At 42.3% G+C, this 14,676-nt stretch overlaps 2 protein-coding genes across 3 annotated transcripts; one reads left to right on the top strand and one right to left on the bottom strand.

Annotated features, from left to right (window-relative positions):
• Positions 1 to 2,779: 2,779 nt before the first annotated feature.
• Positions 2,780 to 6,323, top strand: pter (phosphotriesterase related). Of its 2 annotated transcripts, XM_076296038.1 has the most exons (5): positions 2,780 to 2,851; positions 3,522 to 3,958; positions 4,292 to 4,557; positions 4,997 to 5,137; positions 5,439 to 6,323. In XM_076296038.1, the coding sequence occupies exons 2-5, from the start codon at positions 3,527 to 3,529 to the stop codon at positions 5,647 to 5,649; spliced, it is 1,050 nt and encodes a 349-aa protein (XP_076152153.1). In that variant the 5' UTR covers positions 2,780 to 2,851; positions 3,522 to 3,526; the 3' UTR covers positions 5,650 to 6,323. The 2 variants fall into 2 exon arrangements, with proteins under 2 accessions (XP_076152153.1, XP_076152152.1); XM_076296037.1 differs by lacking the exon at positions 2,780 to 2,851 and having other exon boundaries at positions 2,873 to 3,958.
• A 1,109-nt stretch (positions 6,324 to 7,432) lies between these two features.
• On the bottom strand, positions 7,433 to 8,448 carry c1ql3b (complement component 1, q subcomponent-like 3b). Its single transcript, XM_076296039.1, has 2 exons — positions 7,849 to 8,448; positions 7,433 to 7,612 (listed from the first exon to the last, which is right to left on the bottom strand). Exons 1-2 carry the CDS (start codon positions 8,446 to 8,448, stop codon positions 7,433 to 7,435), a joined length of 780 nt encoding a protein of 259 aa, XP_076152154.1.
• Positions 8,449 to 14,676: the final 6,228 nt, after the last annotated feature.

The raw sequence follows: 14,676 nt of genomic DNA on the forward strand, positions 1-14,676 counted from the left end.
CCTTTGACCCCGAGCCATTCTAGTCAGACTGTAGACTGTAAAATGAAGGAGAGAGAAGAAAATGTGCTGCCTAGATCATCGATTGGAACATTACTTTTAAAAAACGACCTGATGGTGTTGATAAAAAAAAGTCCTCTGCAATGTCTGCAGCAAGGAATTTGCATATCACTGCCCAGATAGCAAAGGGGCGTTGAGGGGCGTTGAATCCACGTTTGTTTGAAGCGGCGGAGGTTGATTCAACGTGGATTCAACGCCCCTGTGCTATCAGGGTGGGGTTTGTCAACTCTAAAGTCGCACATCAATGCAAAGAAAGTGTTGGCATTGAGGGGAGTGTTAATTTATTTTCTTTGTGTCCCCTAGGTTATATCTGTGGCCTGAAATGCCTTACATGTGAAAAAAAAAAACTTCTTCCTGAAGCACTTTTGAATTTATTTCCTCAGCATATTAGGCCATATCATAGATTATTATGACCATTATTTGAACAGTGAAAATAATAATAAAAGAGTTTTTGAACTTTAATGTCACTAATGCTGATTATTCAATGATTCGTTTGAATTTAAATATTTAAAATACTTTCACAGCAAAAATTATATTTGTGATTAATTTAGATTAATTAATCACAGAGTATGTAATTAATTCGATTATTTTTTTTAATCGATTGATAGCCCTAATTTTATGTCTTCAAAATTATTTTTTAAAGTATATATGTCAGGCTTTTGCCTATTTATGTAGATAGGACATTGGAGAGAGACAAGAAGTGAGTTGGAGAGAGAGAGATGGGATTGGATTGGGAAATGACTGCAGTTCAAAATCGTACCTGCATGGGCACTGAGACTCAAGTATGGAGTATGGTGCTGCCCCTTGAGCCACAGCTATCTGTCTTCAGAATCGTACTTAAAATCATCATAAACCTGTGGTAAAAGTGTATTTTTTACATTTGTTTGCTGAGATTTTTTATAGGCTTAGTATCTTATCCCTCCCTTGAAATCTTAACGTGAACTCTAGGTTGCTGAGAATTGTGAATAACGAGTGCAGGAAGACAAGAACAAACTAATAACTTAGTAAACGAGACCAAGACAGAAAACAGTAATACATTGTAAGCATTACCAAACACCCAAACAAACACTACAGTAAAGAGAAGCGATTGATATAATTTGCCAAAAGCGTGTGAATTGTATTGGCAACATTGTAATTTGGGGGAAGTATTTGAACATGTCAGATGCTTAATTACAGTAGAAAAGCCATATATTTATAATGAAACATCAAGGTGTCTAAAGAAATAATAAGAAAAGTTATGCAGCCCATTTAGGACTGTTGGAAATACCAATGCATAATTTCAGTGAGCGAATATTTGTCCTGAGCGGAAACAAATCCTATAAGCAGAACACTGCCATTACTAATGAAGGATTAGACATCACAGTGGCGAGGATTGGACATAATTTATTGTTTCCTCATGTTGACAGAGACCTGACTATGGGGACCATGGTATGGAAAAGTCATCTTTTTGTTTCAGGTTCTTGCTGCGTTTCTCTTTAGTCTTGTTCAAAACATTTCATAGTGACTGATGAACACAGAGGGCAAATGAGACCCCCAGGGCAGTCCAGCCTGGGGTAAAATGCATAAATGTAACTGCTGGGATCAGGAGGTACTGGAGCAAAGCACACATATAACCACAAACCTACAAAGGGGTTTTATATATTTTTTTAAAGGTTTAAAGTGGTGTGTGTGTGTTGACAGGATACATTTGTAAAAACTAAATTAGTAGGTTTCCTAGATCATAATGCTAAGCTATAACAATGTATTAAAGTCTTAATCAGTTTAAAGATACAAAGTGTTTGTGGATGAGGTTCAGACTAGAAGTCACTAACTGGAAACAGCCATAGTCTTTTGCCTGTGAGCCTCTAGGCCTGTTGCCGTTTCACTTTACAGAATGACAGGGATGCCTTGGATGCCATGTTTTCATGGATGACAGGGATGGCAGGGATGCCATGTTTTCATGAGACTCTTGTTGTCCATGTAGCCTACTCCCTCTTCACAGCAGAGATGGTGGACTAAGAGAGTACAGAAGGGACAAGGGAAAGGTCAGCTCGGTATCACTCTCCGTCCGTGCACAGTGGCAGCCATCTTGAGTATATCTGTATCCATCTGCGACGCCAAATGTTTTCTGGACAGAAGATTGAGCTACAGCCAGAGATCCATCATCACAAACAGCAAACATTTCCTCAAGCAGTTTAGCATTCTTTCAGGGAGATCTAGTCTGGAACACCATAGTTCATAACAGTTTCCCTAACACAAGAAAAATGTCAGGCCTATCAGCGACGAGAGGGGAAGATGAAACCAAAACTTATTGTGATAAACAGAAGCAACACCTGCAAACGTCAAAAAATGCAGTTGGGAAAGATTTTACAGCAAGGTAGACCCACATTCATTGTTTCCTGACTGTTCTCAGTTTGTAAAGTTTAAGAGAAGTAGGCCTAAGTAACATTAAGTATCTCTGATCAATGCGATTGGTCAGGCTGGACCAAGTTAGTGCCCGTCGCGATGCAAGTGTTGGAAACGTTTCCCAATCGAGTCACTAAATTCTTTACAAATGTAGCCTATTAAAGAACCAAGTAACATCAGACTGTAATGCGTGATATCTCTACAGTATAAAACTGTAGGCTACATTTCCGTTCCTGTGGGCCTACACGTGTCTGTCTGGTAATGTACGTATTACCATTAGTGGCCGCTTGGGGAAGTGATCGAGAATATCGAGGATATTCTCGCGGTATTTCGGGGTTGCAACTTTCAAGCCTGTTGCTTCCTCTGCAAGACATTTGTGCAAGTAGCCTCACTGCAGTGCTGACCAAAGGTAATTCCTGCAGGTTGGGTCTAATGTTGTGTTTGGTCCGGTTTTGAAAGGCTCGGGCAATCGTAAAGGTTTGTTTTCACATTGGATTCGAGTAGGTTTCCTCACGTCGTCGAATGTAGCCTACCATTGCTTCGAAGTTCTTTACACTATGGCTCGCTTCATTGAATGTTTATAGCCTACAGGCACTATAAAACCCCTTATGTCGACAACATTGATTTTACTGTATTTTATTGTTAAATTGCGGAATTTTGTGAAAGTAAGATATTTGGCGTTGCTTATTAGCAGGTGTGCAGAAGAAAGAATCAAAGTGCATAGAAACATTACATGTAATAAAAACTGCATTCTCAATCGGATAGCCTACACTGACCCAAATGTTGGCACTGAACAGCAACCCACCCTGTGAAAGGCAGCTAGCCTATGCCTAAATCAAAGATCAATCTTTGCCTAAATCCTGATAGTGAGGATTTGGGTTAGAGTAGTTGTAACGACACACATTTCTTTATAGGACATGTCAAGTATAAACTAACCTTTGCCCTCAATCTGTGGCCTTTTCCTCTGCATGCTTCGTAAATGTTATACAATGTGATTAATGATTATACAGATGCTTTTGCCAATGATATTTTAGAACCGCCGAGCATTCAGATTCCTGGTCTCTCTTCTGCATCAATAGACAAGATGACAGCTTTGAGTGGAAAGGTCCAAACGGTGCTTGGGCTGTTGGATCCAGCCCAGCTGGGCCGCACCATGACCCACGAACACCTGACCATGACCTTCGAGTGCAGCTACGTCTCACCGGCGCCTGGAGAGGAGGCGGTGTCGGAGGCACCCATTGAAATGCGTAATCTGCACTGGCTCCGACAGAACCCATACAGCAGTCACGAAAACCTCTTGCTCTGTCAGGAGATCGAGGCGGTCCGAGAGGAGTTGCACTACTACCGGCGGGCAGGAGGGGGCACCATTGTGGAGAACACGACCACAGGCATCTCACGGAACCTTCCCGCAATGAAGCAGCTGGCCAAAGACACAGGTGTTCACATCATAGCGGGGGCTGGGTACTACGTTGACGTGACTCATTCGGACCAGACCAAGAAAATGACAGTGGAGAAGGTATGTAAAGTAAAGTCATATTACAAGACTTAGGATATATTATGAGCCCCCTATGTCCTTTGAGATGTCATTGTTAGGCTTGTTTAGTTGCACCCCCAATAATACTTCCCTAATCAGTATATTAATCCTTATCAGTGATTATCACTAATTATCACTAATAGTCACTTTAATGTTTATTCTCAGTAGAGAGAATCATTTTCAGCCATGTTTAATGCCTTTGGTTAATTTATGCTCATTGTTTTCATTTTTCATAAGAGTATAAGATGTTAAATTCAGTCATGAGGTATCCTCAGACAGCAAGCTAACATTCATATTCAAACATTCCCCTAAAAGCTGACTGACATCATTGTGAGCGAAGTGCTTCATGGCGCGGATGGTACAGACATTCGCTGTGGTGTTATTGGTGAGATTGGTACCAGCTGGCCAATCACAGAGAGCGAGAAAAAGGTGCTGAGGGCCACTGCACATGCTCAGACCCAACTCGGCTGCCCTGTCATCATCCATCCGGGCCGGCACACCACTGCCCCCACAGAGGTGGTGCGCATTCTGCAGGAGGCCGGGGGAGACATCTCCAAAACGGTCATGTCACACCTGGACAGGTTAGTCCCTTAATGGGAGTGAAGACCAAATGGGATGATCAGAAATACTTGTTTCTGATAAACTAGATTCCAAAGTTCTGTCTAATTTTATACCACCTTAGTATACATTGAAAAGTAAACCTTTATGTTTTATAGCCATGAGTTTGGACTAAAAACCTCAGTGGATTAGGGAAGAGTGGAAAAATGATAAAATATTTACAAAACAAATACCCAAATGACAGCTGAAGAGAACAGGAAGCCATTATCACTCTCAAGTCTGGTATATTATATGTTAATTTAGTGAAAGCCTTAAAGTATTTATAAAGTGTTAATTGGTACCTAGCCTAGGTAGTGCATTCTTGCTATAGGTTGGGCTACATCTCTATTGTGTCCTTCCATCTTGGCCTGTATATTTGTACACCCAGGGTAATCTTTAACTGTGCTGCTGTTCATTCCTCAGGACCATCTTTGACTATGGTGAGTTGCTGGAATTTGCCAAGCTGGGCAGCTATCTGGAGTATGACCTGTTCGGAACAGAGATGCTGGACTATGCCTTTAACCTGGAGATTGACATGCCCAGCGACAGTCAGAGGGTGCAGGCGTAAGTAATCCTCTGTGTCGTGTATGGGGATGGGGGGGGGGGGGGGGCGTGAAGGCTGCAGCTAAGCATAGATGGGGAGAGCCCCCACAGTCTACATCTGGTGTTTTTTCCACTACGGTGTGTTAATATACCACCCCTTTGCATTAATTGCTACAAACAGGATGTCATTGCCCTAGTTGTTCGGTAACGTACATTTTTTGTATGAGTGCTACAGATTTGTGGACAGTTTTCAGATCTCATCATGATATGTATCAAACCTGGCAATGGCAATAAAGTATTATAATGTAATGTGTTGTTTCAGGTTGTCCTTCCTTGTGAAGGAGGGATACGAAGACCGGATTGTTATCGCACATGACATTCACACTAAGAACCGCTTGATGAAATATGGCGGGCATGGCTACTCTCACATTCTGAAGAGCATTGTGCCCAAGATGCTGTCTAGAGGGATCTCTCAGAACCAAGTGGACAAGATCCTGATCGATAATCCTAAACACTGGCTAACATTCAAATGAGTCAATTTTTATACTAATTGCTATCCATAAAGGAAATTGTATCACTTCAGAGTGATTAAGGTTTTTTTTGGTGCTATCACAGAAAGTAATGATTGACTGAAGTTTATTTTTTGCACAGGACCTGAAAGTAAAGGGACTATGTGATCTACCAGTGCAATAAGTTTTAAACTGTAATGTGTGTTCAGTTATGTCCTTTGACTGAAAGGATTGACTGAAAAAAGTACTGTGAAATGAAGAGTGCAATTTTATAAATCTCCAAATCTTTGAATGAAAACCAGTGCTGACAGTCTTATGAAATATTTATACTAATAAAGGCCTGATTACTAAAGTAATTAAAGATAAACATATTTACAAAGGGAACATTTTAGTAACCTTTCAGTGTTCACAAATCTTATTTGGCTGTGAACACTAGACAATGGTGTTGCTAGGAAAGTCCTCCAAATCCAATTTCCAGGTATACAAAGCAATAATTAAACTGGCCATAATTGCAGATTTCAAATGGTGCTATAAAAATGTGGTGCAATGCCTTGTTTTTTGACAGTGTTTTTTCAGCTTTGTTTATATGTTTTATAAATATGATTTCTTGTGTCAAGTTTTCCCATCAACAAATGGAAATCAGAGAACAATGTCATGCTATCAGGAAACATTAAAAAAATAATTTCTGTTTCTAATCATCTTTTTGTCTGTGTGTTTATTGTGGATTGGGTCTTATGTAACATCATTCATTGACATCCATCTTATCAGTGAGTCCTCAATATTAATGTATTGGAGAACTCATCATCAGTTTGGCAGCACAGTCCACAGCGCCTGTTGATGGAAGCAACAAACAGTGTCCCTGCCAGCTCCAAAGAAAGCATTTGGTCTCTACTTAGACAAGGAGAAGAAGAAACACATGGATACAGATACTTTCTAACCATCTGATGGCTGTGAATTGTAACCACATGGTTTGAATCATGTTCATCCCTCAAGTAAAAGGAAAGACATGTTACACTTTCAGTGCCGAGTTATGTGAGTTTATTAAAACCTAAACTGTAAGCCACCTGTTTTAATGGTAACACCATAGCGTTATGTATAGGAAAGAAACTTCAACATGAACCATCATATTAATACATACAGTATACTGCATTAATGAATGTATCCTCCCACAGATGCACACTCTGTGTACAATCCATTAATTCCAGCTAAATTCCATGACATATAGTACAAAACAAAGGATTGTCAATGTGGATGTCATTTCGTTTTCCAACTGTCAACATTATCCATGATTAGAAGTTTTATTGCAAATTATGTTGCATCTACAAGGTTACCCACTAGTTCTGTGCTAAACAAGGGATTGGTATAATTAGAGAACAGTAAGTATGTCCTTAGGCCTAGTTGCTTTAGTGCTTGCTTAAACAACCTTCTTATGGACCATTGTTATGGTGATATAGTCTATACCTGGAATTTACATAGAATGTAAAATTGCTGGATTTTATACCACAGAAATAATTTCTTATACAGAGTGCACTAATTTAAAACTTCTTTTGGTAAATGTCTTACGTTATTTGATGCACCTGTTTCAAGCAAGTACTATCTCAGTGTAAAAATGCCCACAAGTATGTAATAATAATACATGCGTGCGTCTGGGATATAGCAAACCTTTTTAGAGTTTTAACTAAGAATGTTTACATTTGGGTAGGGCAGGGTGTCGATACAGATGTTGGTCAAACAGTATTTGTTTGTTGTCAGTTGTTGCCTTGTGGTACAAGGTGAGACCATTAGAAGAAATGTAAAAGAAGGCGCTTTAATCGGCATAAATCATGAAGCCAGAGAAGGTGCTGTACTTGTTGTTATTCCCACCGTGAGCCTTTCCGCCGTCCAGCTTTATGTAAATCTCGTCACCGGGTTCGAGGTGCAGAATTACACTATTGCTGGCATAGTCGTAATTCTGGTCAGCATCTTGTGCTATTGCGCTCGCCCGAACCTGAACAAATAACAACGAAAGTTCAATGTTCAACGTTCATATAAATATACAGTACATTTTAGTTTAGTCATTATTTCACTTTATGTATGTAACTGTTTGACCACGTTAAGCTATATCCACACATACACTCTACTGGATGTTCTTTTGAGTTTGATTAAACACTATCTGATTCTGTTTTACTAGACTAAACGGCAACACTAGATCCTAAGATCCCGCATTCAGGGTGAGCGCCTTACCTGATTGTTTTTGCAAAGATCAGCCCACATGCTGGTTCCATCACCTCCGCGCATCAGTACGTGGTACACGAAGAAATAGATTCCTGGAATTGAACAGGTGAATTTGCCCGTGGTGGGGTCATAGTGATTGCCAAGATTGGTGACCACATCGTCGAATTTTAACACTTCGTACCCCTCGTGTTGTTTTTTAAGCCCTGCGTAAAAGGCGATTTTGGGCACGGTGTTATATGTCGCTGCGCTAATGCCATTGGTTGCTGCGCTTTCTCCCGATGGTCCAGGTAATCCAGGGGGTCCTGGTTCTCCCGGTGGCCCAGGTGGACCCGGTGGACCCGGCTGGCCTCTGGGGCCGTTCCTTCCTATGCGCCCTGCATCGCCCTTTGGGCCCCGAGCATACGGCGGTGGAGACTGGATCAAGTGGTTGTCACGAGCAGTGTCGACTGAAGCAGATGCTGGAGACTTTGTTCCATACGGATCACACACCATCCTACAGGCGCCGAGCATTTCATAACTCGCGGAGGTCCCAGCTGAGTTTACCAGGAAGGGTATTAAAATCACCAGCACCAGTACCATGACAACACCGAAGACGCCGGTCGTGATCATTCGCGCCCTGCTGGCCAGTCTCGTCAGGGCTGGGCGCTCCCCCTGAATGGTTTTGCGCGAAATCTTGCTTAATTGGTGAGCCACAGATTGTAAGAAGAACGGTCCGATGAGCTTCAAAACGATACGTTTTAACCAACCACTTAAACATGTGTTAATTAACTTTTATTTGATAAGAGCACAAAGTTGAAGACTTTGTTCTCTGTGCATCAGTAGCCACCCATGCCGATTCCGAAATGCACAGAGCAGTGTTCAGAAATTAAAGTCCTTATGTAAGAGAGGTGATAGCGTGTGGATTAAATGATTTCAGAAAAAAAAGGTTGATCACATTGCCTCTGAGTCAGACTGAGAGACTGACAGAGGGAGAGGGAAGGAGAGAGGATGGGAGGAGCAGAAGAAAGAGGGAAGTGGTTCAGGCAATTAAGACTCTATTGTACTAATCTGAATCAGGTTTTGCATTAGCATGAGATGTGTATTTTTAAAAATATGCTAATTTTGAAGGGTGATTGACAAATCCACATTCACATTGCATTTATAATTATTCACTCATTGTATCCAAACACAAATAGACTCAAGTCTGTTCACAGAAACAAACAGTGCTGGAAGGTTAGCATGTAGGATGTTCATCAGATCATTTAGTGCCAGGTGGGGAGAACAGTGCCTTGCCCCTGTTACCCATGGGCCTCTCTCTTTCTTTTCTTTTCTTCCTTTCTTTCCTTTTTTCTCTGATTGCCTACATTCTGTAAAGCGCCATGACACATGTGTAATGTTTTGGCGCTCTATAAGCACAATAAATTGAAATTGAATTGAATTGAGAACAGAGACTCCCTGTAACATGTTATTCAATGAGACCTCAACATGGGGGCCAAAACATTCAAGCAGACCCCAACAATGCATTCTCTATGAGATTGTACAATAATTAGTATTATTACTTCAGCTTGATAATTGTAATGCCCTGTATGGAGGTGTTAGTCATGGGTCTCTCTCCCACGTACAGCTGGTACAAAATGCTGCAGCATGTGCTATAAATGGACTTGCCCCTGTACCTACATCCCCAGGCTGATTACTCCTTGCATACCTGCTTAGACATTCAGGTCTGCTGACCATATATTTTGTCCACCCATAAGGCTAAGTTAAAACAGAGAGGAGACTGTGCCTTTTCTGGCCCCTAAACCGTAGAATAGTCTACCCCCTAAATTTAGGATGACCGCTACTGCTATTAAAGGAGCATTTCAGCGATCTTTTTCTCCTTTCATGAGTCCCCATGCTCATACCCTCAGAGTGTAGCCCTTAGCTGCTTGGTGGCTCTAGCTGTTGGCTGCAGCAACTCAAGCTAGGTAGAGCCGATTGTTTTTCTTTTTTTCCGTACCAACAATACTCGGTGACCTTGAGAAACAGAGATCGTACATATGTGAAAAATCTCCAGAATTCTCCTTTAAATCCAGAATAATTAGGCTACAAATGTAATATGATTGAAAAGTTGTATAAAGGGTGCTATAGTTATTCCTTTCCGGTTCAGAACATCTGTATCCCCACTCACACCATTGCACGGCCCATCTCTGTGATTCACTCTACTGGACCAGCCTGGACCAGTCCTTTTGGCACTGGCCACAACTGAGTCAGCACTATTGGCTGACCAGTCTGATAGTGAGTCACATGGCCTGCTCGGCTTCTCAACAGAGCTGCAGCTGACAGTAGTCGTGCCTTTCAAAACTTTCTTTTTTTGAAGTACAGAGAGCTCTCTGTGTACAACAGAATATGTTTTAATGCACATTATGAAGTCTAATGAGAAACCTTTAAGAATGAAGTGGCAGGTGGCATTTTTGATTGATGTTTGATTGACAGTTGATCTGTCACATCACATATGGATGTCTATTCCTCTCAGATCGTAGTTTGTGCAGAGTTTGGCATCAAAAACCACCCAAAGGCTTGCGCCAGACTCACCTCGGGGAACTATCCGTTTTCTGCACCATTCTGTCAGGTCCATTACTTTGAAGGAGTCATTGATATTTTTATTGAATAAAATCAACACAGGAGGGTCAAGTGGGAAGGAACTAATTTCGGTTCTCGTGTCACTTCATTTTAAATCATCCATGGGCATAACTGAAAGCTCTGACTCCGTTTTGACAAGTGAACGAGCAAACCAGATAAAACATGAATTATACATGCCAGGAAAGTCATTGACTGGAGTCCTCTTCTTCTAGATGTTAGTATGCTAAACAGTCCTACATTAATTTAGCTCCCAAACCTGTTGTCAGCTTTAAGGGTCGGTCTATGAAATATGTATGACAGAACCTCAAACACTGCACGCTGGTCTGCTCTACAATATCTAACTGAAAGCGAGACGTTTTGGAGAAGCAGCCAATTTACAGTATCTCTTTCATTAATTTGGCTCTGTCAGTATACTTCTGTCCTGTCACTTTGGATTGTACTATACTGCTTTTCATTTAGCTAGGTGCTGGTTTTGGAGAAACTTGAGGGTTTTGTACAACATGCAGACGTAATATGTTTCAATCCCCATATCTGTTACATACTGTGATACATTCAACAGAGATTCCACAGAGCTGATCTGACTGTTTTATGGTTGTTGTTGTGTTACTCATTCCTTCTATTTATAATCTGATGTCCTTGTTGTGCATGACTTTTCTACTTCCACAGAGTGCTGATATGATAAATAACTCATTATTCATTAGGATAAACAATGGCCTGTTTGATTTTGAATGGGCACACATTGTGAATCGACGATCCGATCTCTTTCCATTTTTTGTACCTTCTGCTGCCATTATGAATGCCTATTGAGGCCCTTTGTACAGTTTCTCACTCTGCAGGGGAGCGGCAGAGGGCTGTGCCAGAATAGAGCTTTCGCAGATGAGCGTACCAGTAAGGAAGAGAAGGTGCAACCACACCTCCCCCTCAAAGCATGTCCTGTGGAGTCATGACTTACAGACACTTAGCCAATTCTCCTGAGCCAAGAAAAGAGCCTCTCGCTTCACCGCTCAAAGTAGTTGTCACATTGTTTGCTCCAAGAAGGCCAAATCCATCTCACTTGTGTGAACCGACTGCAGGGTGAATGATCAATGACCAAATGAATGACTGACCGTTCAATTCACTGCCCTGTGTTGTATGGATGCATTACCTCAGCAAAACTGGACCTGTGTTCTCTAATTCATCAAGTGTGAATGCAACAGGATTGCTATAGTTATATTCTGTAAATAATCAATGTGTCAAGCCATGACAGATGTTACAAAATGTGTGCTTCATTCAACAATGCATCCACTGTGTAATCTTGGTCTGGTTCTAGCCATCACAGTTGATATGGAACTTGGTTAGGTCTACTGATGACTGTCAGTGAAACTGTGAGCATTTGTGTCAGACACTGTGAGTGGTGAGTGTTTTTCAGATGCTCTTCCCTATTACTTACTGTATGTCAGTAACAGGCTGATAAGGGAACAGAGGGAGGGTTCACTTTAATTACCACTCTGCGGTGGTACCGCGACACCTCCTTAAACACCTGGGCAGACTGGGCATCGTCGGGCGCCTCGCTGTGCCATTCTGTCCCGGCCGTTATGTAACATATGAGGAGGATGCGGAGCCCTGTGGAGTGAGAGTGCTTCGGGCCTGGCAGACTCGCAGGCCATGTCTCATTCCTTCTGGAGAGCCACCAGTCACTGACAGAGGGGCAACATTACTAATCTACACGTGCTGCAGAGAGTGTGTGTGTGTGTGTCAAAGAGAAAGAAAGAAAGAAAGAAAGAAAGAAAGAACGAAAGAAAGAAAGAAAGAAAGAAAGAAAGAAAGAAAGAAAGAAAGAAAGAAAGAAAGACAGAGACAGGAGTGGTGATGGTGAAGGAGAGGAGAAGTGGAGGACCACCACTGGAGGGTGCGCTTGTAAGAGTATCGAGTGCTGGAGAACAATGTGCTGGTTTGGGACGTTTCAGATTTCCTACAATCGGGCACACGGCGAGCTGAATTAGAGAAGAAGCTCCTCTTTACTTTCAGCACAACAGGATCTTCACACAAACCCCTCACAGAGTTTTCAGTCACATCCATTAAGCTATACACATTTCTTCCAGTCAAAGGCAGAGGAGAACTGTTGTGGAACCCTCTGAAATTCCATAGAGAGGGTCACAGACAAATGGGTGTTGTGAGCAATGCAATCAAGGAGAAACAAGGTTGAATTGTATCATTGCTTGCTTTACATCCCTTAAGCGATCAGCATATTAAATTACAGCTCAGGACTGGGTTGAAAACACGTATCTGACACTGTGATGAACACAGACAAGGTGTTTGTATCAGAAACATAAAAAGCACTGAGAACAATGGGCAGGCTGATTGTTCCCAAAGATGTGTTGCAGAAAAGCAGAGGCTTTCAGATGGCTTGGCTTAATTGTGGAGACGGGACAACATAGTGACTTGTGTGTGTGTGTGTGTGTGTGTGTGTGTGTGTGTGTGTGTGTGTGTGTGTGTGTGTGTGTGTGTGTGTGTGTGTGTGTGTGTGTGTGTGTGTGTGTGTGTGTAAGAGAGAGAGAGAGAGTGGAAAAGAAAACAATCCAGATAATCAGAGAAGCAGAACAGAGACTAAACTATACACCTAAGACTGGTCGAATGTGTAAAAGGGTTCACTTTCATTCACATGATCTCAAGTCATTTCAAGTCACATGATACGTCTCTACATTTATTTGTTACTGTTTCGTTGTGAAACAAATAGTTTGCAACATAACTTGAATAAAACATTCTTTAAAACACAGCTGATCAACCGTCTGCTTTCACTTTTGGATGAAATTCCATTGCAAGAAGTGACTGGACTACTTGCGGAGTGATATGAAAGATGTGAATCAGAAGCACAAAACCTGTTGCCATTTGACAAAGTCAAAGTCAAAGTCAAAGTCAAAGTCAAAGTCAAAGTCAAAGTCAAAGTCAAAGTCAAAGTCTGCTTTATTGTCAATTTCTTCACATGCCCAGACATACAAAGAGATCGAAATTACGTTTCTCACTATCCCACGGTGAAGACAAGACATATTTTACCAATTAAGTCCACAGACAAACATAACATTCAAGTAAACAATAAAAGTAAGAAGGCACATACAATGAAGAAATAAGAGCAGCAAAATTGGGTTGAAATTGTGCATAGACAGTCAATATAATAGTGCAAAGTCAGGCCAATAAATGGCTGAGGTAGTATTGTTTGACCTAAGTAAGCAAGTGGCATAGTGGTGCAAGTTATGTAAGAAGGTGCAGTGGTGCAGAAGTGTTGTGTTTTCAGGACAACAGGACAACAACAACAAGGTGCAAAGTGTGCAAGTGGAGTAGTGCAAGTGGAGTAGTGCAAGGCAGCCATTTAGGTCCAAAGTCCAGGATGTTATGTAGCTGAGGGTGGAGGGGGGAGAGAGTTCAGCATCCTTACAGCCTGGTGTATGAAGTTGTTGGTGAGTCTGGTGGTGCGGGAGCGCAGGCTTCTGTACCTCTTCCCAGAGGGCAGTAGATCAAACAAATTGTGAGCGGGGTGACTTGCATCACTCACAATTGTGGTCGCCTTGCGGGTGAGGTGGGTGGTGTAAATGTCCTTCAGGGAGGGGAGTGAAGCACCAATAATCCTTCCAGCTGTGTTCACGCGCTGCAGTGCAGTTTCCGCCCCACACAGCGATACAGCTGGAGAGGATGCTCTCAATGGTGCCTCGGTAGAAAGTGGTCATGATGGCTGGTGGAGCACTTGCTCGCCTGAGTTTCCGCTGAGCTTTCTTCGCCAGTGATGCAGTGTTGGTGGTCCAGGAGAGGTCTTCACTGATGTGCACCCCCAGGAATTTGGTGCTGCTCAGTCTCTCCACCACAGCACCGTCGATGGTCAGTGGCAGGTGTTGGGTGTGACCTCTCCGGAAGTCAACAACAATCTTCTTGGTCTTGCTGACGTTCAGCAGGAGGTTGTTGTCCCTGCACCACGTGGTCAGAAGGTCGACCTCCAACCTGTATTGAGTCTCGTCGCCCTTGGTGATGAGATCCACCAGAGTTGTGTCGTCAGCAAATTTCACTATGTGATTGTTGCTGTAGGTTGCAGTGCAGTCATGCGTCAGCAGGGTGAAGAGCAGCGGACTGAGCACGCAGCCTTGGGGGGCCCTCATGCTCAGTGTGATGCTGCTTGAGATATTGTTGCCAACACGTACTACTTGAGGCCTCTGACAGAGGGAGTCCAGTAGCCAGTTGCAGAGGTAGGTACTGAGTCCCAGTTTGTCAAGT

This window comes from Alosa pseudoharengus, unplaced genomic scaffold (genome assembly GCF_046254945.1).
Source record: "Alosa pseudoharengus isolate Yale_2024_CS ecotype anadromous, Long Island Sound unplaced genomic scaffold, YU_APseudo_1.1 YU_APseudo_1.1_scf_2, whole genome shotgun sequence".
In the NCBI taxonomy this organism is placed as follows: domain Eukaryota; kingdom Metazoa; phylum Chordata; class Actinopteri; order Clupeiformes; family Clupeidae; genus Alosa; species Alosa pseudoharengus.

What these genes read in the sequence shown, in the direction of transcription:
- pter (XM_076296037.1), top strand. Translation starts at nt 3,422, where the DNA reads ATGTTATACAATGTGATTAATGATTATACAGATGCTTTTGCCAATGAT. An exon ending in GTCATGTCACACCTGGACAG is followed by an intron (nt 4,558 to 4,996) that starts GTTAGTCCCTTA and finishes TTCATTCCTCAG; the next exon opens with GACCATCTTTGACTATGGTG. An exon ending in GACAGTCAGAGGGTGCAGGC is followed by an intron (nt 5,138 to 5,438) that starts GTAAGTAATCCT and finishes GTGTTGTTTCAG; the next exon opens with GTTGTCCTTCCTTGTGAAGG.
- c1ql3b (XM_076296039.1), bottom strand. Translation starts at nt 8,448, where the DNA reads ATGATCACGACCGGCGTCTTCGGTGTTGTCATGGTACTGGTGCTGGTG. An exon ending in ATCTTTGCAAAAACAATCAG is followed by an intron (nt 7,613 to 7,848) that starts GTAAGGCGCTCA and finishes TTATTTGTTCAG; the next exon opens with GTTCGGGCGAGCGCAATAGC.